This window comes from Spermophilus citellus (genome assembly GCF_964194105.1).
Source record: "Spermophilus citellus genome assembly, chromosome: 2".
Classification (NCBI taxonomy): domain Eukaryota; kingdom Metazoa; phylum Chordata; class Mammalia; order Rodentia; family Sciuridae; genus Spermophilus; species Spermophilus citellus.
The window spans coordinates 149,481,283-149,507,573 of record NC_138183.1 but is presented as its reverse complement, the minus strand read 5'-3'; the positions used below and the strand labels follow the sequence as shown (position 1 = coordinate 149,507,573).

Sequence of the window (26,291 nt, the reverse complement as noted above, 5' to 3'; positions counted from 1 at the left end):
TTCTTCCCGTGGTTAATGTGTTCCATGCCCGCTGTGTCCCCCTGTGCTCAAGTTCCGGGCAATTACCCTCCTGCAGGGTTTTGTTGCTGAGCACAGCAGGTGGGCCTTGTTTGTAATTCACTTGCACCATTAACGCTGGGTTAGCACCATAAGGGCGCCTGATCCATTCAGTGCCCCCAGCCCCAGATGCCATTCGATATTGGGATGTTAAGATGGCTTTGGGGGTCCAACTGCTTCTCCCATTTGAAGCAATGAGAAGCTTAATCCATTGGTTGTCACAGAGCAGTGGCAGTCATCTACACTGATGGAAAATCTCTACCCAAACACCAGTTCCCTCCTCCCCAAATTGTGGAGATTTGGCTCTGGACAATAATAGCACTAATCACAATACCAGCTGTCAAGCATGGAGCACTGACTGTTTGCAGGCGTGCAAAGATCACAGCTGATCTTTGAAAGCAACCTAAAGGATAGTTAACATTCCCTCCATTTTATGGGTGGGGAAACAGGTTTGGAGAGATTGATCGCGTGCCTAGACCTAGTGAATAGCAGGGAGCTCTGTTTAAAGTGTGGAGTTGCTGTTGGTGACCGCCACATTGCCTCTAGTGGACATGAATTGTGTAAAGCTTAGTGGGTGGAGGGGACAGGACAGATCTCCAGCTTGCCATTCTAATTACTTTTTTTTTCTAGCATTGCTATTATGGTAAGTCTCAGAGTAGGGGGAAGATGAATAGGATTTAAACATCCTCTTCTAGATTCACTTGTATTAATTAATCAATCATACGTTTACTGAGCTCTAACTAGGTGGAAAACATTGTCCTGGGTGTTTTATAGAAAACAAAGATAAATCATTCATCTGTTCAACAAATCTAAGAGATAGGGAACCAGACATGTAATTGTAGAACCTAGCCCGGGGAGCGAGGTGCTGGGGGGTGTTGGGGAAGAATGCTAGGAACTAACCAACTACAGAGATCTCATTTAGAAAAAGCCTTCTCTAAGTCCGATTGTGTGTTTCCAAAGCATTTTTCATGTGTAACCTCTTCTTTGACCTTGAACAACAATGAAGTATGTAGGGCAAGCAGTATGTCTTCGATTTCATGGGAAGCTCAGGTGCCAAGGGATTTTGATCAGACAGTGAACAAGTACAGAGCTGGGTTTGAGGGCGGCCTTCTGACTCCAAGTTCAGACCCTTGTTTACAAAATCACCCCACTGTCAAGCTCCACATTTGGGACTGGACCTGCTTCAGACTTCAGTGTGCTTGATGTCCCATGTCCTGCTGAGGCTGGCTCCGGAGCTGCCCGGGCTCTGCCTCCCTTGGAGACTCACAGAGTACAAGCTTCTCCCCGACGTGAGGCTGCTCAGAAACTTTTCCAGTTTGTGGGAAAATCCCAATGCCCTGATGTGCGGGTGGTATCTGGTCAGGTCCCATCAGAGCTGGGTCGCCATGTTCCCGTGCCCTTTGCACGTGACTAAGTGCCTTTACTCTCTAGGCCCTTTGGTATGCCCGGGTCCTGCCTTCCCTTACCCAGAAACCCTCAGTAGCTCTTTATTGCCTGGAGGACAAAATCCAACCTCTTTAACCTTGGCATTTGAGGCCTTCTAGAATCCCATCTCTTTCAGAATCATACACTTTCCTGTTTCTAGGCTGCTCAGACACAATGGGACCTGGCAGCTTGGTTTGGTCACTGCCCTTGCTTTTCCCAGCACATACCTGGGAAGTCTCTTCCCATGCAGCATGTGTCTTTCACCGAGTCTGTGGCCTGCATTTTCCAAGGTTCTTGCTCCAACTGCAGGGGCCCAGGGTGCTTCCCTCTTCGGTCTTCCAGCCTGTTCCCTCATTTGGTGGCAAAGGCTGCTCTGCCGTGTGCACGCTGCTTTGTCACCGAGATGCATCCTGAGCTCTGGTGCGCTCTTACTCTTTGCTGGAGGACATCATACTTTGCCAGGAGCTCCTTGGGGGAAGGCAGCATATTTGAGAGTCCCCATGGCTGCTAGCACCCAGCATGGATGCTGGTGCAGTGCTCCCCAGTTGCTGGGGCCAGGATGTGCCCAGCTCATGCCCATGTGGCAGCCCCCCTCTTGGAGAACATACAGCACTTTTTTTTTTTGGTACTAGGGGTCGAACCCAGGGGTGCTTTACTGCTGAGCTACATCTCTACCCCTTTTATTGTATTTATTTTGAGACAGGGTCTTGTGAGTTACCGAGGGTCTTGCTCAATTGCTGAGGCTGGTTTTGAGCCTGTGATTCTCCTGCCTCAGCCTCCTGAGTTGCAGTACTTACAGGCATGCGCCATTGCTTCTGGCTGACGTAGAGCATTCTTGATCTTTCTCCCTATGTCTTGTGGCTGGATCCGAGATTTTGGAAACATGTATTCCTTCACCAAGGAATGTATTACCTTGTATACATGTATGCCTTCCACTTCCCCATGGTTGGCAGGTATGTGGGGGTGTTAGGTGAGAAGAAGCCCCTTGCTTTGCTAAGGAAGCCTGGGATCTTCCCAGGGCACCCTGTGACTGAAGAAAGTGAGGGGAAAAAGCCTTCAATCCCTGGACTCTCATCCTACAGACTGATTGGCTGAAGCCACTGGCAGAGAGAGGGTGATGAGGCCCTGACAGGTTCTCTTCTGTAGCCTGTGACAAATGCAGAAACCTAGGACAGTTCCTGGAGAGAGTGCCCTCTGCATTCGGACCCCTGGGAGAACGCTGAGTATGATGGTTTCTCAGGCCTCTCCTGCCTGAGGGAGGGCCCTCTTCTTGCACAGGGCTTGAGACCCATCTAAGTACCAGAGCAGGGGTCTCTAAGGCAAGTACTGGGACTGCACGTTTTCTCAGGAGGGTGATAACTGGGGCAGGGGTAAGAGAACAGAGTGAGTTTTAGGGTGGACTTCCAGGGACAGCTCTGAGCAGCAACTTGGCTTTGTTGGAGAGCCAGAGCACCTGGGATGGGGAAGAGTCAGAGAGTCTTGGAGAGACCAGGGCAGGCCCAGCATCACCGAGCACCTGGGCCTGAGCAGAGGGCTGATTAGCCTCACTCTACAGTGGAGGGACCCTGACTCAGGGGTTAAGGAGAATGGCCCTGTCTTAGAATCAGCCACACAGAGAATCAGATGCTTTATTGTGTGTGTGGTTTTTTAAAAAAATGATTAACCAAGTTTTTTAATTGAAAAAGCAATCCAACCTCTTTGTTAAAAATGCAAACAACAGAGAACACTTTAGAATGAAAAGTGAGTCTCCTTCCTATTCCTCACTGTGGTCCCCTAACCCCCCGTCCAGGAGCAGCTGGCCAGCAGCCAGTTTCTACTCTGAGCTCCTCATTGAGGGGGAATGGCAATTGGTGAAAATTGAACTGGGCAGAAGGGACCGTGGGAGAGACCACGCATGATGCTTTCAAGCAATTCCCAGTGATTGTTCTGAACTTGGGTGACTCTAGACTAGGTCTGTCATTCTGAATTGCAGGGGGACATCACTTACTTTGCTATGGACTGTCATTTTAAAGTTTCTACATGTCCTATCATCTTATTCCTGACTTCTGGGAGTGCTTGGAGCCTGGGCCTGGGTTTCTTCAAGAAATGCTTGGGTCTGGGGGTAGCTGCTTCCTGACCTCTGCCTGGAATTTAGGGGAAAATGATAAAGTCTTACTTTCTGACAGTGTTATCACAGGTGTCAGAAAGGCTGATGTGCATGAGAAGTGACCATTGGCAGGATGTGTGTGGTGAGATGTCCACCTGGGTGTGACAGAGCCAGGTCAGGGAGTTCCGTGTCTGTGACCCAGCAGCTCCCAGCCTCAGGGTTTCGTTGTCGCTGATACTGGTTAGAGTGCTTTCCTGTGGTCTTGACCTGAGCACCATCATCTGAGTCTAGAATAATTCCTCTCTGATTTCCGGTGGTGAAATTCTGACCGTGTCACCCTGTTGCACAACTGCCTCCGGACCCCCGCCTCTTCTCCAGGCTGAGTGGCCTGCACCTTTCAGACATTGTCATGGAAGACTGCAGTACACACAGGAGACCAGCCCCTGCAGGACAGCCCTCCTCCTTCCAACACCAGAGAGGCTCCTAGCAGAGGAGAAGCCCATGTTTGGGAGGTGATTTAAATACCATCCTAAAAGCTGTTCCATCCACCTCTCTTCCCCCTGCCCACTCCATTCCTCTGTGGACACTCCTTTGCAAGGTCTTTCGGCTCTAAATGTGTTTCACACAGCTCCAGAACTGGACTGTTTTGTTTCAAAGCCTCAGCTCACGTGGTCTCTGCCAGCTCGTCTCTCCTGGGGCCCAGCCTGGTGGCCTCAGATAAATGCCAGGGCCATTTTTCACCATTCCCAGCCAGTCCTGCCCTTCCCCTCTGACCCTGTGGTCCTCGTTCCACCTCCCCGGCTTGCAGTGCTGGTGATCAGCTCTCCATCTTCTTACCGCTAACCACCTCCTTTTCAGTGGGAAGGAGATGGGGATGCTGTGGCTGCCGCGCCTTTTCTGTGAAGGGTGCTGGGCCCAGCCTGAGGTTCATGGGGAAAATCAGCTTAGGCTGCAGCAAAGACAGAGGGAGCAGGCTTTTGTCTTCAGAAAGGACATGCCTACCAGCAGGGCTAGACCTCACCACAGCAGATACAGAGAAACAGCCCTCAGCTTTCTGCTCTGTGTGGACACCTTGCCATTTCTGAAAGCCACCATGCCTTGTCCTATCAGAGGCCTCTGGTCTCACATGCTGATTTCTCTGCCCTGATCTCCACCCTGCCCCACCCCACTGCCCCCACTGAAGCTAACTCCTGTCAAATTGGTCATCCTCAGGGAAGATGTCCCTCCCTGACACCTTGCACTTTCCCTTTGCCATCTGTAAAGATGGTGTCTACTTATCTGAAGATCTGATTCATAGCCGGGTGCCATGGGGCATGCCTGTAATCTCAGGAGGCTGAGGCAGGAGGATGGCAAGTTCAAAGCCAACCTCAGCAATAGTTAGGCACTAAGCAACTCAGTGAGACCCTGTCTCTAAATAAAATATGAAATAGGGCTGGGGATGTAGCTCAGTGGTTGAGTGCCCCTGAGTTCAATCCCCAGTACCAAATAAATAAACAAACAAATAAATAAATAAATAAAATAAACACTCTAATTCATGTATCTAAACAGCCCAGACTGGAAGGTCCATGAAGCCAGGGATTGCATCTCGGGGCCTGGAAAACTGCTTGTCGTGCAGGGGACACTTGGCAGATGCAGTCATTGAATGAGGGAAACACAAATTGTACAGCGACACCAAGTGCGTCAGTATGCTTTGGGCAGACCAGGGTATGGAAACAATACATACCATTTTGCTTTAAGAGTACTTTACTCATTTGCAAAGCAATTCTGCATCCATTATCTCATTTGAGCCCCTTAGCAACCTTGTAAGGTAGATGGCATGAGAGTAATTTCCCCACTTTACAGCAGAGGAGATTGAAGCCCTGAGAGGTTAAGTGGTGGGTCCAAGGTCATGCCAGTCTCCTCCTGCAATCTGCTGGCTTTCCTTCTGTGCCAGCCTGAAGCTCAGTGGGGGAGGAGGGTGACTGCTTCCGGGGATGTTGACCTGCAGCAGCACTTTGAATATGTGAGGGCTGTGGATTCACACTACTTACAAGCAGGCGTGGGAGACCATCTTGTTGGGAGAAGATGTGGACATGGGCCAGGGAACTCTTATGTACAAGACCTGGAGGGAAGTGTTGAGTGGGGATGGAGAGGTGAAAGGAAGGGAGTTCACATTTATCAATAGCATCATACCTAAGGTCCAGGCCACGACTTTTCCAGGGGTCATTATCTGAGTCTTTCAATTGAGGAATTGAAGCTCAGAGAGGTTAAGCAATCAGCTTAAGGACACACAGTGGCAGCTGGGATGGAAACCCTGGCCTCTGGTGAGGGATATTTATTTAGAGGTGCATCAGGGGCATCTTTCTGAAATCTCTAAGGGAGTGGATTAGAGGGGGAAAAGGTTGGGTAGTCATTCCTCTTGCCCAGTAGAGCCTGAAAATCCAGAGGGGTTGTTCCTAGTCCTGTGTCTGGGTGCTACCACATCCCTATACTTGGAGTGCTCATGGGACACCCTTTCTAGGGTCAGTCCCATGCTGGGCAGGCAGCTTGGCTGCTGCTCTTCAGTTCATCCTAAGAAGTCAGACCAGGTCCTGCTCCTGGGGCAGGTACTGACCTCCTGTGGCACCAGGGCAAGCTGTCTCATCAAAACTCACCACAGACTCCTGGGGGGCATCTCCTGTGGGAAACCCTAAGTCTCCTGAGGGCATCAGGATGAAGGTTTTGCCAGAGAGCCCCCTCCTTCTCATTGGTCCGTCGCCGCCCCTGATTCAGCAAGATGTGCAGATGGCCAGGGTCCACTTGCACTGTGATGGGCTTGTCCTCCAACATCATTATGGTCATCCCAAGCGCATTCTGCCATCTCCCTGGGGCCAACTCTGTGTTCGGTTCTGGGACACAAAGAGAAGGTGGGTGTTGAAGGTGGTGGAAGAGAGCAGGGTCCTGGAGCTGAGGACGGCCCAGTTCCTCCATTTGCCAGTGTAGTGACCTTGGCAAGTCACTCAACCTCTCTGCCCTTGGCTTCTACATCTGCAGATGTAGAGGCCTATCTGCCTCCCAGGGGTCTTCTGAGGAGCAAATGAGTCCAAAATGGTCCTTTGCTCATAGCAAATATCCAATCAATATTATAAAATTCAGTTCTGAGAACTGTGGAATTTCAGAGCTTAAAAGAACCTTGGAGAACATCTAGTCTAATTCCCTCACTTTATAGAATCAGAAACTGAGGCTCAAAGAGTTGACTGACAGAGTGAGGGGGCACGCTGGCCCCCAACTCCCAGGATAGTCCAGCTTCCTCCCATCTCCTACTTATTACCATGGAAACTATATACCTACCAAGTGCACCCAAATGTATTAGGCCCCAAAGCTCACCTCTAGGAGGCCACAGGGCTTAGGGCTGCCTCTGTCCCCTTCCCTGGCCTCCCCCGCACTCTCCAGGCAGGTGCTGGCTGCTTCTTAGAGTTTCTCCCAGCCAGGGGGAGTCAGAGAACAGCGGAGAAGCCCACATCCATTTGTCTTGAGGAGCCTGGAGCGTCAGGAGGGGTAATCAAGATCTTGTTGCCCATAACTGAGAGAAAACCTGTAATTAATCTGGCTGCCCCTCTGATTTTGTCTGTCCTCCCCGCCACCAAACACTGTCTGGTGACTGTCAGCTTTCTCTCCATCCCACCCCAGAAAAACACGATTAATGATGTAGCAGCCTATGAGGTGAGAGAGAGAGGGAGAGAGAGCGAGCGAGCAGTGGAGGGACTGCAGGCGAGTCAGGAGGGGAGAGGTCATTCAGCACAGCCGGGCTGCAGGGGTCCAGACAGAGTGTGCACCTCAGAATGCAGTGAGCTGTCAGCAGGCTGTACCTGTCACACTATCGGCCACTGCGCGTGACTCAGCAGGCGTTTATTGAGCTTCTACTCCATGTCAGCCCCATAGCAAGTACATCAGGTAGATGCGTGCCTGAAAGAGATGCTCCTGCCCTGCAAAGTTAAGTAAGCACTCATTCATTCACGGAGTCCACAGCATTCCTTTGTAGCAGCCATGCTCCAGGCACTGTCCAAGGTGCTGGAGGTGCTGCCAAGAATAAGAGAAAGCTCCTGCCCGCCTGGGGCTTGCATTCCAAATAGAACATATCTCTTTGATCTGAAAGAGATATTTGAAGGGTGTCTCTCCTAACTTCGGGGATCAGAGCAATCTTGCCATTGTGAAAAATGACTAATTAGGTTTCCCTTCTGGAAAAAATGGGGAATGTCTGGAAACATCCAGGCAGGTACCAGGGAGAGCAGAGGGGAGAGTGCGGAAGCCCCAACTCCCAGTCCAGCTCTCTACAGCACATCTGTCAGGCTGTCTCAGTTCCATGTGATAAATGGTGCCCTGGAGCCACGGTCAGTGGAGGGCCAAAGGAGGAGAGCTTGCAGGGGTGGAGAAACGGTATCTGGATTATATTCCTCATGGGCAAGGATGCTAACTGTAACTCACTATAAATACATGGTGGCTGGCAGAGTCGTCCACACACATTCTCTGATTGGATTCTTTCGTTATTTCGACAGATATTTTGTGAGTGCCTACTATGTGCCAGCCTGTGCCAGGCACTGGGGACACAGGTGGAAAAGTCCGAATTGTTCCTTGCTTTCCTGGTGCTCATCATCCCAGAGGTAGGCATTCTTCTTCCCATGTTTCCAGTGGATAAGGAAACAGGCTCCAAAGGGTGCAGTGCCCAAGATCATTCCTTACAAGATTGAGAGCCAGATCCAGCCTGACTTCAGTCCAACCCTGACTCTGTATCCATTGCAGTTGGCATGGCTGCCCCAGGGTGTTCAGAACAACGCCCTCAATTGTATGGGAAGGGTATGTTTCTCAACTCTTTGTTCTCTGAGGTTGACTGTATCCCCAGAGCCTACAACAGAGCCTGGCATATATTACAGCCTCAATAAATATCACCGAGCAGATAAGTGAACTGTCAAAGAGGAAAGAACTGTAAAAATCTGGTTAGGTTGTATAAAAGTAATACTAAATACAGTCACTTACATCAAATGCTTTCTAGGTATGCTTGATCAGCAGGCTGCATGACAATTATTATTCAGATGGCTAAATAGGTGTCAGATTAGCCCGTGTAAATTTTATTTGATGACAGAACTACACTCAATTTGAGCAAGTTCGGCTTATGTCGTTCATGGCCCTGAAGACTGGAGACCACATTTCAGAACAGTGATGGCGGAGGTCTGGGGCTGCCTTGGATTACAGCTGTGTGACCCTGAGCAGGATGATGAGAAATAATCTCCTCCTAAACTTTACAAGAATAAAACAAACCACCATGTTGAACGTGTGGAGGGCTCAGTGGTTTGGAAATTTTTTCCGTGTTCTTTATTGTATTTAATCCACCACACAAACTGTTACAGATGAGGCAGTTGTGCGCAAGAACAGTGAAGTGTGACGCTCAAGGTCACACAGAGGCAGGGCTGGGCAGGGCTCTGACTCCACCTCTTTCTTTTTCTGTCTTCACTTTTTCCACATGAGGCAGGAAGGTGAAGCTTCCAGATCCTTCACAAAGAAATTTGATGTCTTAATTTTAGTTTAATGTTAAAATGAGTCTAGTCTAAAACTTAACAGCTTGGCTTTTATTAACTAAAAATATTTTAATAATTTAGGGCTAAAAAAAAAAAGCATTGATCTTGGAGAAACAGGACAAGACCCCCTTTTCCATCTGGGAAATCACATAGCACTTTCCTTGCCAGGACTGAGGGAGGCCTGTATATGCAGGCCGAGCACTCCAGATCCTGGATCCTGGAACTTGAAACCTCACTAGAGGGACAAGGACTCAGTTCCACCTCTGTTGAGCTCACATGGTAGTGAGGAGACAGATAATCACTGAATAATCAACTTTATCCATAACAAGCACCAACGCCTAGCTTCCCTTGAGACTGTGTTTGCTTTAACCTATCTCTGCACTAACACCCGTGAATTAGGGGACAAAGATTCTGGGCCTGACTTGCCAACAGTGCAGTTGCTTTATCCCATTCCTCTCCCCTTTATCTCCCTCTGTCTTCGTCTAGCAGGGGATTGCTTAAGGCCTTCCATTCATTGAGCAAGTAGGTACTGTGAGGACATTGTGCCTAAGTAGTCTCTGGGGACCCAACAGGAAGCTGGAAACAGCCCTTGCCCTTAAGGAGCGACAGTGATCCCAGGCAGAGACACACAAAGGTGGCAGCCATAGAGGGAAAAGTGCTGCTGTCACAGCCACCGTGGTGGCAGTGATGGTGCAGGGAGAGGGGACACTGATTCTGGCAAGTGGCAGGGGCAAGGAGGGGAGCATGCTGCAGGGAGAGGGGACACTGTGCACAGGAAACTGCAAGTTGGAGAGGCGGGATGCTATTAAAAAAAAAAAAACACCTTTTTTTTTTTTTTTTCAGAAGTACAGCATAAAAAGAAAAGGCCCGTATCCTGGAAGCCCTCATGCTAGTGCACACCCTAACCGCTAACTGGACTTCTGACCGCACAGCATAACTTTGCCCATTTTGCACTTTGCGTAGATAGAATCGTGTGCCTGGTTTCTTTTGCTCATATTATATTGATGAGAGCCATCCTTGCTGAGGCCTTGGCTGTTGTGTTGTGTTGACATTTCTGCATCCCGTTCCGTTGTGTGAATATGCAGTATGTTTCCCCTTTCTGCTACTAGACTTTTGCGTATCGTCCAGTTTGAGGAAATCCAAAGAGTGCAGCTTTGAGTGTTCCAGGCCAAGTCTTTGGTGAGCATATCTGTGCATTTTTGTGGGAGATGTAGCCAGGAGAGGAGTTGTTGGGTCTTTAGGGTTTATGAAAGGTGCTTGTAGACTGGTTTCCCAAAGCAGCCGAATGCATTTACAGTCCCACTGATACTGCGTGAGAGTTCCAGTTGCTCGACACCCTCACTAACACTTGATGGTGTTTTTTTTTTTTTTTTTGGTGCCATTCTGGTGGGTAAACATATAATTGTTATGCTATAAAGTCATATTTTCCTGATGCCCAATGAAGCAGAGCTCCTTTTCAAATTTGTGCAGGTCATTGGAATACATTATCTAGTGAAGTATCTATTCAGATCTTTTGCTCATCATTCTATTGGATTGTCTGAGGGCAGGAGAAGGAAACATTCAAATGTTTTCTGCTTTCCTTTCCTGAGATTAGCATATCCAGGTGCTCACCAGCTCTATTCTCATCCTTGTGACGGGGGAAGAGCTGCTTGGTTATTGACTCTGAATCTTAAGGTGTCTGAGAGGTCTTGCCAGTGGGTGGGGGACAGTAACCCTACTGCCCTGGGGGGAGGCATCCCCCTTCACAGCTTTGCAGTTGATATCAGGAAGGAAGGGAGGAGTTGGTGGAGGAAGCTGGGGAGGGGGTTAATTTTTAGCAGGCCACAGAAGCAGGCGTGGAACCTTCTGATGGTCTGCAATGTGTGCTTCTGCCCTTGGTATTTGCAGCCAGGGAGGAACTGGAATTCTCATGGCCCCTCTTCAACAGCTTCTCCTATGTTTATGTTAGCTTAGTTATTCCTCAGGTCAGCTCCTCTAAGAGGGATCATTGTCACTTTTACAAAACAAGAAAACTGAGACAGCTGGCGAGTGGAGGGACTGGACTTAAACGCAGCCTCTTCCCCACCCCACTGTCTAGCATGGGAAAATGCCGGGGGCCTGGGGCTAGGGGTGACCCTCCCCCCTTCCTCTTCTGTTCAGTCTGGGGTGCTGTTCCTTAAGAGTAGGTGGAAGTCCTCATTCCCTAGTGGAGATTTTGAAAGAAAAGGAGGTGCTGTGAATCCTGAGCCTCAGTTGCAGCACCTGCCCCCAGTGGACCAGGAGGCCAGGACTGAAACTCGAGTTTTCTTTGGGCCTGGTGGGCATGGGGAGGAACGGCATGGCCCACTCCCACAGGAATTTCTGGTGTGGGGTTGTCACCCTCCCCAGTGGCTCTCCCTGGAGGCCCTGGTCTCTGGGCTGGGTAAGGGCGGCTCCCAAGCCCTTAGCACTCACCTACTCCTTTGCTTTCTCACAGAGTTATGTCATGCCCAGACCAGCAGAGGGCTCCATGAGGATTTATAGAAGATGCCCCGCCTCTCGGCGCCTTTGGTGCTGCTTCCAGCGTGGCTCGTGATGGTGGCCTGCAGCCCGCACTCCCTGAGGATCGGTAAGTGTGGCCTGGCTATGTGATGCTCCTAACCATTACTCCAAGGATCCATAGGTGACATCTGGGTGCTGCCCAAGCCTTGCAGGAGGCTGCCCGACCCTGCACTGTGCCTTCCTGAGTTTGGCTGGGGCAGAGGTGGGGACGGAGGAGGCGGAGGTGGTGGTTTTGAGGCAGCAAGAGGTTGACAGATCTGATCTGGTTGACTTGAGCTCCCCTGGTGATAACTTCCTGGTACAGTTCATGACAGAATCAGCCTAGCCCATGAAGAGGCAAAGAAGGGTGAGAATGGCCGTGGGGAGTTCAAATCCAGGGCTAGAGGAAAGAGAACAGGTCACTTCTCCTCTTCTCTGACCAATCAAAGAACCCTGGAGATGGTGGTGTGTCCTTGGCAATTTGGATGAATCCAGGAGTCTGCTTGGTGACCCTGCCCTTGGCTTGCTGTTTGCTGGCTGTGGCTTGATTCTGAGAGGAAGGGCAGGATCCCTTCCGTCTCTCCCTGTCCTTGTTGCTTGGGTGGGTAGGCAGGGCTGCTACCTGTACCATCAGCAACTCCAAACCTGGAGCCGGGGGTGGGGGGATCATGTGTCTCCTCTCTTGCTGGGACTGAGTGAGGCTGGCCAACTGCAAGCCAAGGCATTCCAGATCTCGAGTACTGGGGACTCAGTCCTGGCTGCAGGGCTGAGGACGCTCTAGTGCAGCAGGCCCAATGTGGGCATCAGAGGGCTCAGCCAGGGAACTTGTGGGGTCAGGTCAGATGGGAGGGTGTCGGTAGTTTCTATATGTGCATGTGGGGTGGGGGCCAGAGTGGACAGATGGGTGGGCCACAGCAGTGATAAATCTAACTCTGTGTTGGTTACAAGAAGATTCACCAGCAGGGACCCAAGGACAAGGTTGGGTGACAGCCCTATAAGAGTCAAATACCAGGCAGGTTATCCAGATGGATGACCACATGAGGCTTCTCTTCACAGACTAGGGTGGGAGCCATGTGTGGGTGACCTAAACGATGCTGGATCTGGATCCTAAACCCGATCCTAAAAGGACTTAAGGTTTAAGGCTAAATCCAGGGAAAGGACTTGAAACTCCAAGATTCCTCCAATTGCCATCAGGACTGGTCCTAAGGGCCGAGATTATGGTTGGCATGTGGTGATGGTCCAGCACGGGCAGAGGCGGGTCAATAGCTGAGACCCTGGCCAAGCCAGGCCGGAGGCTGAGCCTGCAGGTCTCTGAGCTGCCCCTTGTGATGCCGTGGGCATGTTTCTGTGCATATGTAGAGGCTCTGCTTGAAATCAGAAGTATGCACAAGTGACTCCACTCTCCTCTCACCCTACCCTGACTTCCTGCTCTATAGTCTTTATAAAAAAAAATAGGGGGAATTAAAAACAAAATCTTCCCTCCCTCTTCTTCATTCATTTCTGCAGCAACTTCAAAATCTAATTTAATTCTGCTTAGTGGCAGTGCGAAAATGGTTCATATCCTTAAGATGCTTATTTATAAGATGCCTACAGTTATTCAGCATTTGCTGCAAGGTTTTCTAGGCCCTCTAAATGAGCGGATAAAGCGGTAACCCATCAATTTCCATTTGTCAATAATGGGAAGCGGAAAGGGATTGAGCCAGAATTGGGAGTGCCTCACGGCCTTGGCTCTCCTGACACTTGTTCTCCTGGAGGGAAACAGAAAGTGGAGCCAACAGATCCCTCTCTTGGCTGCTGTGCTGACAACAGAGGGCTTTGCAGGGACCCCGTGTGCTCCCACATCCACACTTTGCCCGGTGCTTGTTCAGCTGTCAATCAAGACTCTGCTGGCCCCCAGCTTTGGTTCATGCCAGGCCACTTCCCATGATTTCCAGCTGAGGGCCTGCTGGCTGACAAGGTCAAACCGGCCCCATCTCCTGCAGAGACCAGGAAGCAGAGTTAAGCCAAGGAAGAGAAAGAAAAGAGAAAAACCCAAACAGCAATGCCAGGACCTGTTTTCCTGTCTCCTTGATTATCTTGAGAGTTAGGAGCTTTTAAAAATCTCCCCATCCTTGTGGATGGAGAGGTGCTAATTACATGCACTCCAGAAGGGAAGTGGAGTAGGGCAGGGATGGAAAGAGAAATAGGTCAAGAAAATATGAGTAGTTGTGCCTCATGGTAGGCAGCCGTGCACGCAGGTGGGCTTGCTGGGCAGACTGTTTTGGGGTCTCCCAAGTCCTTGAGAGTCTCCTGGGAAAGGGGATCACTGCTCCCAGCATTGGAGTTTTGGGGGGTTTTCCCCAGTTCCCCAGTCTCAGAGTGGATGGCTGTCAAAACAGGTCTGCACAAAAGGACCCAGAATCTCAGAGATAAATGGTCCAGCCTGCTCCATCCTCAGCCCCGCTTGTCGCTGGTGACAATATGGATGTTTGTAAAGAGGCCGCCGAACCCATTACCCTGTCTTGTGATGGCTGTTTTTCATTCAAGTGAGGCACAGGGTGGGAGACAAAGCCAAACTGTCTATTGCAGTGTCCGATGTTTACCCTCAAATGAGGTTTTGGGTAAGAGAAAGGGATTTTATTTATGGCTGCGAGGCTGCCCGCATAAATTCCCCAAACTCACACGCATATGTCAGCCCCCTCAGTCATCCATCTTCTGAAAATATTCTTTGATTTTGTTTCTGTCCCTCTGGGTCCTGAGTGGTGACTGTGGAGCCACGAGTTAATAAATGTCCCAGGAAGACCCCACCCTGTCTCTGTAGAACCTCCATTACTTAAAGAGATCAACTGTGGTCATAATATCTCAGAGACGTAAAAGGTAGTAAGGATCCATTATCCAACCTGCTTATTTTGCAGATGAGGAAATAGGCCCAAGGGTCAGTGGTTTGGCCAAGGTCACATGGCAAGTGACCTGGCTAGCAGTGGTCAGCTGAGAGCCTGTTGCCCTTGACTCTTCTCTCCATGTGCCCATGGGTGAACTCCCTTAGCCACTGGGGAACAGAGTCACCCACCACAGTAGGTGAAGATTATTACCTCTTTTAGTGTTCTCTAATTTCTTCTGGAAAATTTCAGACATTAGCCAATGCTGTCCTAATGCAGGGAACTCGGTATGTATTCTCTAGGCAGATGGACGCAGGGATTTCCAGCTGCCCCATTCTCTACCCCCAACTCCTGCCATGCTGCAGTCACACTGAATCGCTCGCTGTGGCCCGGCTGTACCAGGAACTTGACTCCAAGCTTTGCCCATGCCCTTCCTCTGTCATAAGTGCTCTTCTTCCCATTCCATTCCCCTCTGCTTAGAAAGCATCTCCATCAACTCTCCTGCATCACCACTGGCTTAAACAGTTCTCTGCAAAATTTTTCCCAATATCTTCCTGTCCTCCCAGGGAGAGTTCATCTTTTCTTTAACATTCTCCCATTCCCGCTGTTACATACATTTGTTCCTGCACTTATGGTACAATATTCTAATTATCACAGCATTTTCTTACCAGACTTTGGACTCCACTGGAGGCTGGGCACATGGCGTATGCATATGTGTGGCTCCAACTCAGTAAGAGTGATGGATGCGTCCATGGCCTTTCCCAAATACTATGCTTGGTACCATGTTTTTAAACTGTTTTCTTCCTGTCTTACCTATGTGCAAAGAGTTAGACCTGTGGGAAGAAGTAGAAGAGACAGGAGAAAGAGGAGGAGAACATGTCCATATATCTGTCTTTCATAGAAGAGAGAATAAGAATTGGCTGAATGTCCTGATTGGGTTCTATGGAAAGTTTTGGCTGCAATAATAAATGCATTGATTCAATTATTCATTCATTCATTAATTCAATTCATTTATTGAATGCAGTGTGACAAGCACTGGGGATATGGTGCTAAATGATAACAGTCAAAATAATCACTTGCCGTGGGAAAGGCTTTATTCTCTGTTGGGCCGAGAATATTCTCTAAGTTACCGAGGCTGGCTTTGAACTTGAGATCCTCCTGCCTCAGCCTCCTGAGCTGCTGGGATTACAGGTGTACACCACTGTGCTCAGCTTGGGATCTCTGATTATTATAGAAATCATATTAAGTACATTTTGTTGTGTTTGGTAAAGAAATTCAAAGATAGACTCATTATAGCTAACATAGTCTTATCTTGCTTTTCTTTAACACTTTTACCTCCAAAGAATTTCCTAGAAACATATAGTGTAGCTGACAGATGAGGAAGCTGAGGCTTGGGGATTCCAGAGGCTTGGGAAGTCCTGCTTGGTATGGGTGGCACCAGACACATTGGCGAGTTATTGCAGCGATTGAATCTCTTTTCTGCTTAAGGTTTCCCTGCATGGTGGAGCAGCAAGTGCTTGGATTTATTGGACACTCTGCCTTACTAGGACCCCCGAGCACTTTACAACTACATTTTTTTACTTAGTTGCTTTCCTCCAAAGAGCTTGAATTCTTTGCAGGGAATGTTCAACTTAGAACATTCAAATGTTATAAAGATGAAGCTAATAGGAGAATTGGGGGAGACAAGAGGGAAGAATAAAAAACATTTTCTGTTGGCCTTCTGCTGTGTATTAAATATATGTGACACACTGAGATGCTTGGCCTTGTTGAGGATTTACCATGGGGTTTTTTGAGTAGTGGGCTCCCCTAATAATCTTACCATGTGATTTGATTTATGAAATTTTGATCGGTGCGTAACTTTTCATCTTGGTTCCAAATTGAGTCATCCATATAGACAATCAATTGGTCTTTCACATTAGTGACAAATAGAAATTGATGACTTTCTCCTTCATCTGTCACCTAGAAAGGGAATATAGAAAGATTTCTGGGACATAAATCTCTCTTCTGCTGAGTAATTTAGGGGAGTCTGTATCTGCTTTATTCATGCCTGTATTCCCAGGGTCTATAGCAGTGCCTGGCCCACCGAGGGCTTAGTCATGGTTTGCTCTGTGGGTTTTCTATGGGAAGCTCTGAATCTTGAGTTGACCTTTCAGTTCTCAAATTTCTCTCCTCCCGGAATGCTTACGAATACTAATCAATTTTATTGTTAGCCCACAAAATATATAGTTAGGAGCATGAGTGTTTTGCCCGGCTGGGATTACAGGTGTAATCCCCCGCTCCCTGCCCCGGTCAATGTCTGCACGTGTGCCTGCACAGACCTCTGCATGCATCAGGACCTCTCTCCTCTCCCCCTTGCTTCACCTCTGCCATCAGCACATTTTTAGGTGGGCAAGGGAGGACTGGCTGCCGCCAGACAGGCATCCGGCCGTGTTCTGTGTGTCATTATCCATCCTTACTCAATTCGGGAGCATCACACAGGATGATTTCAGGGTGTTGACCTCCCTCCCCCTTTCCAGAACCCAGTGTGAGCCATAGACACACGCTGAAGTCTTTTCTGCTGAGAAGCTAGGGATGGATTAGGCCTAGATGCTTCATTTCATAGAGGAGAATTACTGGGGTCCCAAAGGCAAAGTGAACTGGCAGAGGTCCCTTTAGCAGCACCAAGGCCCCTGACTCTCAGCTGCCGGGTGGTGTCAGGGTATTGGGCATTGCATGCACCAGTTCAGGTCCCCCAGCATCTGTGAAGCAGGTACAGGGGAACACATCTCATGGAGGCAACCTGAAGCTCTCGGGGTCTGTGATTTGCTCAGGCTTGTGCAGTGGTAAGTGACCAGGTCAAAGTGGACAAAGTGAGTAGGATCTGAGTCCTGAGTAGCTTCTTGGCAGTCCATTCACAATGGGTGACATCTCAAAGCTAATAGGGGCCAGTGTTCTGGTCCCTGGGACTGACAAAGTGGGGCTGAGCCAAAGAGAACAGGCAAGTAATGACAGTGAACCTTGGTAATTCTGGCTTATCTGTTCTGTTTTCTTAAACATTGTGCTTGGTCTCTGCAAGAAAACTAAGCAAGGTCCCAGTGGCAGGAATATCAGAGATGAAAGGGTGGGGCCCTTGGTCCGTAACTGCGAGTCCTAGAGATAATAGAGTTGATTTCCATATAATTTTGGTGTGTGGCTGCCTGTGTTCATTTGTGTTAGGGTGACCTGGTTCCCCCAGGCCTCATTTTGTCCCTCAATGAACTTCCCTTTTGGATACAGCAGATTTCAGGCCTGCCTGGCAGGGTGGCCGGTGGCCTAATCAGGCGCATTGGGGTGAACAGAGATCACCATGGCACTGGGAGAACCAGCACTGGTGATAACTTCTCGGAATATCAAAAGCCTATCTCCAGCTCTGTGACATGCTTTACAAAGTCTCCCTTTGTGGAGCGAATCATTTGCAAGCTGGATTTGTGGGGCAGGGGTTGGGAATGTAGAAATTATGGAGAGAGATTTTGCTTCTGTGTAAAACAAAATTGCTTACCAGGCAGAAGGAATGGGCTCTTCTGGACCCCAGGGTCCCCAGAGCTGGAAGTGGCCACAGATAGGTTGGAAAGGGATTTTAGTATTGGAGGCAGGGTTGGACCTGTTACTTCCAAGACCCCTTCCAACCTGGGATTCTGTGATATAATATTTTAGCCTTTGGTCTCATGCTCTCACAGGAAGACATTTCAGTATCATTGTGTCCTCATTAATAACCATTAACAAGAGCTTAGATTGAGGCAGCCATCTGCCTAATTAAAGCTATGACCCCATTTGGTTCCAATTGCTTGGCTAAGCCAGGTAAGACACACAGCCCTGCTGATCCTTTAGTTCTGTCGGTGTGGACCTGGCCCGTCTGCCGCTTCCCTTCTCCCTGTGGACCCTGACGGAGGAGTTGGAGAAGCCCAGGTGATGGAGGCAGCTGCTTAGATCTCAGCCACACTGTGTATGTGTGTGTGTGTGTGTGTGTGTGTGTGTGTGTGTGTGAGAGAGAGAGAGAGAGAGAGAGAGAGAGAGAGAGAGAGAGAGGGACGGAGGGTGGGGTATGCTCATATGCATTGGCAGAGCCAGAATGTCCCATTCAGCCTCATGGCTCAGCTGCGTGCGAACCCGCGGTCACACTTGGCTCTCGTTAGTCTGAACAAGCAGGCACACTTCCGTATATCCTTCCTGGGGGGTGGTGGGGTGCACGGAGTGGCAGAAAGCTGCAGACAGCTGTGCTTTCTCCTTCCACCTTGACTCCTGGTGGGCTGGGCTGAAGAGGCTCATTAGGTTCACCCTGAGAGAATGCTATGGAGAGGGCCCAGCCTAGTCGGCTGCTGGGCGTGCATTGGCCAGCACAGTCCCCTGGCCAGGGAGACAGTGCCTCTGTGCTGGCCTCCAGAAGGCTCCAGCATAGTGTAGAGGTTAACCCAGCTCATGGGCTCTGGAATCAGACTGCCTGGTGGTGAATCTGAGTTCCTCCCTTGATAGCTGTATGATTTGGGGCAAAGACTTGATTTCTGAGTGCCTCGATTTCTTCATCTGTCGCATGGGGTCATAGTCCCTACTTTGTTTTCATGAGAACTTGAGACGATCCTATGGAAAAAGCCCTTAAAGTGCTAGCCAGGCCTATGCAGGTGCTGGGAAAGTGGCCTCTTTACTGAGAGAGAGCACTGATGGACGAGCTGGTCTCCATCTCTTCACCTTCCACTGCCCCTTTCCCTCCCCCGTTTCTTCACCAAATCTTGTCTCTTTCCTTTTTTTTAAACCTGCTTTAAATTCACCCTGTTCTAGGCGATGGGAGTCCCAGCTGGTTTGGAGAGCTCTTACTTCCAGAATTCTCCATGTGCAGGTGGGCACGTGCTCTGTCGCACGTGTCTCCCTGTCTTCATGGTACTTACCCACCTGTTTTATGCAAACAGTTTTTTAAAAACCTCATTTTAATTCCATCTACTCCAGGAGCCTAAGAGCATCCTGAAGGGATGGGCTCCAACTTCTGTGTCCTCACAGCACCGTGGACTCTCCACACTAGAGTTTCGTCCCAGGCACGGGCTAATGGATTTGAATGATCACCTTCTCAAAGACCCCCTTTAGCCCCATCCCTGTTCATCATCCCTCTCTATTTTTCTCCTTCCTTTTACAGCAAAGCTCTGCAAAATAATTGCCTATTCAAGTTGTCTCCATTTTCTTCCTCGCTCTCCCTATCAATAGGACTCTCCACAATCAGACTCTCAGCTCTCAGTGACGCCCCTATGGCTAACTCAGGCGATCTGTTCCCAGGCCTCATCTTACTGGGCTCAGCAGCAGCATTTGGCCTGTCTTCCACTGCCTCTTGCCTGCAGGACTTCTTCCCTTGGCCCCAGGACCACATCTCACCCGGTCCTTGCTCCAGCTCACTGGCTCTGCCTTGGACTCCTTTGCCGTTCCCTTTCCATGTCTTGATCTCTGCATGTGAATGTGCCCCAGGGCTCTGTCCTGAGGCTTCTTCTCTGTCCTCACCCAGTAGGTGATCTTGCTTTCTTCTGGTCCAGGTGCCTCTACAGGACATGACTCTCTGTCCTCACCTCCGGCTCTGACCTTGCTCCATGACTCAGTAACTCACACCTGCGACTGCCCACTCACATCCCCACTTGGATCGACAGAAGCTCAACCTTGACATGTGTTAAACTGAGCTCTTGATTTCCGTTCCAAGCCTGGTTCTCCTGCCGTCTGTCTTCCCCATTTCATAGATGGTAATGCTATGCTATCTGATTGGACTTGGGCTCTGAACTTTGGCGCTGTCCGTAGTTTCCTCTTCCTCTGCCATCCGACACCCTCTCCATCCGCAATCCTGTTGGCTCTTCCTTCCAAGCACAGCTGGTAGCTCTTGACCACTTCCTTCCATCTCAACCATTGCTGTCCCAAACCATCTTCTGCCTCCCCTGCATTATCATGAAGCTTTCCTACCAGTTTTCCTGACATCCCCCGCCCCCCACCATACTAGGGATGCAACTCAGGGTGCTTTACCACCTACGTTCCCAGCCCTTTTTATTTTTTTTATTTTGAGGGTCTTGCTCAGTTCCTGAGTCTGGCCTTGAACTCCTCCTGCCTCAGCCTCCCGAGTCCCTGGTGTGTGCCACGGTGCCCAGCTCTCTGTGTCTCGCTGATGCGATCGCTTTTTTCTCAAAATGGCAGCAAAACAATTCTCCTAAACTGTAAGTTACATCATATCAGTTCTCTGCTCTGGCCCATCACTGGCTTCTTGTCAGAATAAAACACAGTCTTCATAATGGCACGGGGCCCTCTATGTTCTGGCCCCACTGTGTGTTCCATTCTCCTGCCTTACCCCTCTGCCTCTTGCTCACACCACACCAGCCCCAACCAAGACGCACTAGCTTCTTTGTTTTTCCCCAAACATACTAACTGGGCTTCCACCCCAGGTCCTTTGTACCTGCTGTTTTCTCTGCTTAGAAAATTCTGGATATCTGCATGGTTCATTCTCTCACAACTGGTAGGTTACACCCTGACTGTCCTTGGCCCCTCCCCTGTCCCCATTACTTTCTATCTGCCCCTGCTTTATTTATTAATTTTTTGTAACATTTATTGCTAGCTGGCATTCTTGTCTTACGTGTTTCTTGTCTGAATCTTCCCATGAGGAAAAAGGCTTTGTTTTGTTCTCTGCTGTTCCCCCAGCACTTGAAATGGAACCTGGTATATAGAAGAAGCTCACTAAATACCTGCTGAATGAATAAATGAATGATGCAGAAGCAAGGGAGGCCCCCGAGGAGCTTCAGAGTTGAAGGCACAGGCTGGTGGTCTTCCTGACGGGGAGGCACCTCTTCCCAAGCATTGCTTGTTGGGAACAGTGCAGTTGGCTCCCTGTCCCCTTGTTCTCTGATTCCTGCAGCCAAACCCCAGGTCCTGAGGCTAATCTTGCTCCTGTTCTGAGGAAGCCTAGGCCAGCAGTTAAATGACTCAGCATCGACATGACTCTTGGCTGTGGATCTTGCTTTGTTCCTCAGATCCAAACACCAGGTTTCTGGCTTGTAATCCACCCCCACCAGTGTGGCCCTTGCAGTACCCAAGTCTCTCCTGTCATCATGTCAGAGACCTCGCTTGAATACTGTGACTGTGCCCAAACCACCCTGGGAGCATGTCTGGCCTTGTTGGTCTCAGTTTCCCAAAAGCCCAGAGACCCGCACCTGGGCCCAAATCCCAACGGATCTCTGCCACCTGCTGCCAGTGCTTCCCTGACACTGCCGCTCTTGGCCAGGAGTCTGCTTGTTGTTTGCCAGGAGACTTTACCAATTATGACTATCCGCTTGTGCTTAGGTTTGCAAAATCGAAATGGCGGCCGGGACCCAAATGTCGCCCATCCACCTTTGAATAGTGATGACCCTTGATTTTCTTTCTATCAAGCTCAATTCTGTCCCTCTATGCGGACTGTTCAGACTCCACCTTTCCCCCAGGGCCATACAGAGCAGGTCTGATGCTGTTCCCTGTGATGGTACCTCGGAGACCGGAAGCACCGTCATTTCCTGTTCTAACATCTTCTTTCTACCAGAGATCCATTATCAGGGCCGTTGTTCCTTCTATCACATTGCTGGGCTTCCATTCATCATCCTGGTCACCCTCCTCGGAAGGGGTTTTCTTTCTTCCTCATAATGAGAACAAGATTCCCCCAATTAGAGGCAGGCACTCCCCTCCTCGGTTTCCAATGCCGGCAGGCACCTGCTCCCACCTGTGGCCTCAAGTGCAGAGCCTGTTGTTAGACCCCTTCCCACCAACCCTGGCTGCCCAGGCTCCGGTTCAGGAAGGCCAACCTGGGACTCAGCAGTGAGACACAGCCCTGCTCCTCACAGACTGGGCTTTGCTCGCAGCACCCGGGGCTGCGGCTACTGCAAGGTCTGAAGGCACCTGTGTGAAGGGGCTGGGGGCTGGGTGGGTTTCCTAAGTAGAGTCACACCTCTGTGACTTCCTCTGAGCTATGCGTTTCCCAGGCTTTCTAGGACATGGTCTTTTGAGCAGAGTGACACAGGCAGGGGAGGGAGTGCCACTTTGCTGGCAATACTCATAAATTTCCTCCAGCTGCAGGGATCTAACAACATGAGACTTTGAGCTTTCAGCTCACAGATGAAAGAACAGGGATTTTCCCAGAGATGACAGAAAAGGGAGGCATGCAGCCCCAGGGGCCTCCACAGGAAGCTGTATTAAGGACTCGCTCCAAGGAGACACCAGCCACCAGCCCATGCTGGAGCAGGGCTGCAATGGGTGCACCCAGGCCCCTGGGCAGCCACCCGGAAATCTCAGGTCAATGGCCTGGAGCAGAGAGTGAGCTTCCCCAAGCTCATGGGTAAGGAATTCTCTTTGCACTTCCTAGAGTTGTTGGGGTTTCTGAAATTAAAGGGATCTTCATCTGGGAACCGTGGTTGAATGCAAATGTCCCCCTGTAGAGCCAATTTGGAGAACCTAGAGTTCTAAGGGAATCGAGGTTGCCTTAGAACCTCAAGGCAGTGGAGGTGGTGGAGATGAAACAGGGGAGGAGTCAGTTACCCATTGGAGCTTTCCCTTTATTTAATCGACCTCTTCCTCAGCTGTCACAGGAATGATCTCCCGGGGAACAAGGTGGCTCTTGGGAGGCTCCTGAGCAGGTGAGGCAGGGCCACCATCTCCTGGAGACTTGCTACTCTTATCTTGTAGTCCCAACCTGGGTGGGGCTCCTTGCTGGGTCTCAAATGTGCGCCTGTCTTACCATAAAGCCATGAGGATGGACACAGTTCAGGTTCAAGTCTTCGCATCCCAGGCTTCATGGGACAAGTCCAGTCTCAGATTCAAAATCCATGGGCACGAGTCAGGCATGGTGGCACAAGCTTGTAATCCCAGTGACTTGGAAGTCAAGGGAGGAAGATTGCAAGTTTGAGGTCAGGCTGGGTATTTTATTGAGGTATCTACTCTACCATGGGCTGGAAGTGTGGCCCATGGTAGAGCACCCCTGGGTTCAATCCCTAGCACCAAAGAAGAAGAAAAAAAAATCATGTGCCCAAATACTACTTACCATCTGTGTGCACTTAGGCAAACTCAATTTCCCGTTTATAAACTGGAGGTGACAGAGTTTATCACCAATCACTGTATTAATTAAGAGGAGCTATATAACATATCACACACAATGTGTAGCATATAGTAATACTTAGTAAATATCATTTCTGTTCTTTTTGCTCCTTTCAAGGAATAGTAGTTTGCTCCACAGTGATGGCAAGTAACTAGATGGCCTTCTAGGGACCCAGAGGGGTCTGGGCCTTACCGATATGTAAACCTAGCATTGAACTATGGTTTCTGCATGTGACCTTGGGCAAATTAAAGTATTTGGTGTCTGTTGTCTGCTTTCAGATAGGGATAATAAAACTCACCTTATATAACTGTTGAGGTTTACGGGAGAGAAAAGGTGTAGAAGTCAGTGAGCAGAATGCTTGACAGTCATAGGAAGTCAATAAATAATAGCTGTTATTGGTGGTGCCACCATGGTTGCTGTTGCTGTGGTTTTCTATTACTGTCATAACAAATTACCACGAATTTAGCAGCTCAAACAAAATAAATTTATTACCTCCGTCTATAGTTCAGAAGTCTCACTGAGCTAAAACTAAGATGTCGGCTGTGTTCTTTCCTGGAGGCTCCAGGGGAGAATCCATTTCCTGCTCTTTGGGGTCTCTGGTAGAACTTACTTCCTTGTGGTTTTATGACCAAGGTCCCTGCTTTCTTCCTGGCTGTGAGCCGAGAGCCATTCCCAGCTTCTAGTCTGCTGCGTCCTTGGCTCTTGGCCCTCTCCCTCCATTTTCAAAGAAGCCCTTCTCACCTCAAGGCCCACTGGCCTCCTCTGGGACAGGTTCTCCAGCGTTGAGGACTCCTGGGATTATTCAGGGTCACCTCCCCATCTTGAGTGCAATAACCTTAGTTGAATCTGCAAAGTTCCCTTTAGTGTGAGGGACTAACACACTCTCAGGGTGCAAGGTTTGGGATGTTCACAGCCTTTGGGGCCATTATTCTGCCTTCCACAGCCGCTGCTCAGTGTGGAAGCCTTCCAAGGTGGGAAGCTGAGCTATTCAGAAACCTCCTCGTGAACAGGGCCTGATGTGTGGGCTCTGCCCTTGGAAACTGTCCCTAGCCCCATCCTTGTCCCAAATTACCCAGCTCCTATTGCCGATGTCCATTTTGCATGAAAACCAGGCATCCAGAGCGCTGAAGCCCATGTGTTTCCTTGATGGGTGGTGGGTACCGCACATGCTGGCCACATTCCCGCAACTGGAGATTGTGCCAGCAGACGAGAGACAGCCGGGAAGGGGCTGTGTAACAGGAAGTACTTTATCATGTTGATTTAATAATCTCCCCGCTTCTAACATGTCAGGGCGCCAGCGGAGTAGCCTACAAGCTGAATGTTATCTGAGGCTGTCACGTGAGCTCTGCTTGGAGTGATGTGTTTATTTCTTGCCATAGGGCCCAGAGAGAATAATGTCCCCCCAGAGTCCCAGCAGACTCTTATTCTACCTGTCATCTTTCCAGAGAGGCCAGAGTCACTTGTGCTTCAAGAAGCAACTGCTGGGAGCAAGGAGTTCAGAAGCCTGGGGTCTGCAGCTGGTCCAGCCTGTTCCCTGTCTCCTAGAACTTAACAGAGCCCTGCTCTACACTATGGTTGTGGGAAATACAAGGAAATGGGATATTTTGTGGGTCCATGTTCTAATTTGAAGTGGCAGGGCTACCAGACGCGCGGGACCTGGAGGGTAGTGCAAACCATTTGTTACTCCGGTGTTGACTCTGGGATGCAGCAGAGGTGACTGCGGTCCAGGGACTGTGGGCACATTGGCATATGGATTTCTTTTTACTCCCTTTCTGGTATTTCTTCTGTTGCCCCTCAGAGTAGAGGGAATGACAGGGCAGTGGACCATCACCTGAAAAGGCCGTGTCACAGGAGAAAGAGTGACATTTGTGTTTACTAAGCACCTACTCCGTGTTCATGACTTCTGTTAAACTATATAATTTTTACAACCTTCAGAGGTGAGCTTGATGGTGTCTGGAACCTGGATGTGGAAACTCAAGCACATAGGGACCAAGGTCTCCATGCAAAACGTGGAGGACCCTAGATTTGAACCAGATGGCTTACATGCCAGGGCTGTGCTCTGTCCCCATTGCCTTGCGGACCTGCAGGTGCAGGGAGAAGGTGGGCATGACCAAGGCCCACCCCAAACCATTGTGACATCGGGTGTCTTTAGAGAAGCAGGACAGATTCCACACAGAGGCCCCCAGTGCCCCCAGCCTCTGCAGGGGTCCCTTTCAGACATTTGAAAGAGAGAAAATTAACTCAAAATTGAAGTACAGAAGTAGTGCTCAAGACACCTTTAGGCTAAAAATAAGAGCAGAGGCTGCTGCGCTCAGAGGGACCGAGTCTCATGCTGGCTTTATTTATAGCCGCTTATTTATTAGATTCCAAATGATGTTTAACCAGGAATCATATGGCAGTGATCTTTGATTACTTATGCGGCTAATGGCTGAACATATATTATTATTGCTATTTATTTAGCCCTGCTAAATGTACCGGGTGCTTCTCTCCCATGAAGCCACTAAGGAAAGGGCCACGGGAATAGGGAAGTGGCCAGAAGTTGGCCTTAGAGACCAGGTGAGGGGCTCCCCCAGGAGGATTATTTTAAAAGGATCAATCCTTGGAAATGAGTAGAGGTGGGAGTGGAGAGATTTCCCTAAAAGGGAAGAAAGAGTTTGAGGCTAGAATTGGGATTTTTGGAACCAGAAATATCTAGCCTCATTAATACCAACATTTATGGAGTGTTTCTTATGTGCCAGGAGTGATACTAA

At 49.5% G+C, this 26,291-nt stretch overlaps 1 protein-coding gene across 1 annotated transcript in view; it reads left to right on the top strand.

Annotated features, from left to right (window-relative positions):
* GRIK4 (glutamate ionotropic receptor kainate type subunit 4) overlaps nt 1–26,291 on the top strand; it is a 418,526-nt gene that overhangs the window by 118,821 nt on the left and 273,414 nt on the right. The window contains exons 2-3 of the mRNA XM_081281772.1: nt 8,083–8,187; nt 11,555–11,686. Coding sequence (XP_081137898.1) covers nt 11,605–11,686 — 82 coding nt within the window. The 5' untranslated portion in view covers nt 8,083–8,187; nt 11,555–11,604. The remainder of the gene's footprint in view (nt 1–8,082; nt 8,188–11,554; nt 11,687–26,291) is intronic.